This window comes from Penaeus monodon, chromosome 19 (assembly GCF_015228065.2).
Source record: "Penaeus monodon isolate SGIC_2016 chromosome 19, NSTDA_Pmon_1, whole genome shotgun sequence".
Lineage (NCBI taxonomy): Eukaryota > Metazoa > Arthropoda > Malacostraca > Decapoda > Penaeidae > Penaeus > Penaeus monodon.
The window spans coordinates 34345003-34346338 of NC_051404.1; the positions used below are offsets into that span (position 1 = coordinate 34345003).

General features: G+C 34.7%; 1 protein-coding gene across 1 annotated transcript in view; it reads right to left on the minus strand.

Moving 5' to 3' along the window:
* Nucleotides 1–1131: 1131 nt before the first annotated feature.
* The window catches only part of LOC119585396 (cyclin-dependent kinase 9-like), a 22342-nt gene continuing 22137 nt past the window's right edge, over nucleotides 1132–1336 (minus strand). Inside the window, exon 9 of the mRNA XM_037934059.1 lies at nucleotides 1132–1276. Coding sequence (XP_037789987.1) covers nucleotides 1166–1276 — 111 coding nt within the window. The 3' untranslated portion in view covers nucleotides 1132–1165. The remainder of the gene's footprint in view (nucleotides 1277–1336) is intronic.

A 1336-nucleotide genomic window follows, 5' to 3' on the forward strand; every position in this document is an offset into this window, starting at 1 on the left:
TTGTCCTTACCCTTCAATTCTGCAAGAGCCAATCTTTAACTATAGTTATTTGTTTGCTGCTTTGAATATATGAAGCGGTTTATCAAAAGGAAAGCTGGCATCACATCAATGAATTTCCCACTTCATCCGTCTATTTTGCAAAGATTATAATCAAGTAACTATAATCAAGTAACAATTGGCACTGTCAAAGCACAGTATGAAAAATGCAAATACTCAAAATGTCTGACCACTCATATAAAATGTGAGAGATCACCAGCCCTTAAGACTAGTTAGTACATGTAGCATGTTCACATCTGCATCAGTGGAATTTCTCACAAAAGAGGAATCTGGGAGGACAGATATCCATACAAAACAAATTTTGCTGTACATCACAGACCAACTTTAAATTTTTTGAAATTTTCTGCAGTCATCACTAAAAATTATTTAAATTATGTGGCAAATGGTTATGAACAGAACATAAAATGCACATGTAACTCATCCCTGACATAAAAAAAACATACTCAGAGGTAGTAATAAAGTGTAATAGATATGAGGAAACTAAAATTGTCCCTTTTTGTCGGAGTGAATGAAACAAGATCAACTAAGTACCTTTACACTAATCCTTTGCATATTATCAACTTCACCACAAGAAATCTAAAAATAATCTCAATAGAAGTTGCCTATCCAGTCACAAGCAACAATCCAAAGTAAATGTTTTTTCCTTGTACACTGCTTCCCAATACTATTGTTTTGAACCAGATACTTCAGTTTCATTGTAATCTGCTCTCTTTAGTTTTCAAAAGGAAGAGAAGTATATGGGCAGAGGCCAAGTTTTCAGAATCTTCCATTGACTGTGTAAACACTTTGCTTACATACCAAAAGAAAGAAAAACAGATCATAGAAAAACTAATGCACCGGAAGTCAAATCATGATGCACATGGAATAAAAAAACAGCATTAAATTCAGATAAACGTAGAGCAGCAAAAAAGGGGGAAAAATGTGGAGTATATTACTTATCTTCACATTTGTGTCTGATGCAATATCTGTGTGACAGAACCAGCCCCCCATCAGAAATGTCATTTCATACAGAGGTTTTGATGCAATCAACTAACTTCAGCTGTACAGCTCACAGGATCCACAAAAAATAGAAACTATGTTAACATACAAGGTTATATTCATTATATATTTAATACACTCTTTCTTGGTAGGATGATACATTATCCTGTGGGCGAGGCTGAAGCATAGGTCTATTGGAGGCACCTGGCCGCCTAGCTGGAGCTAAATACTCAAACATACTCTGTTGAAGAGAAAAAAGGCAGTCAAGTCATTTTGCTTCCAAATTATGCTTATATTTTTT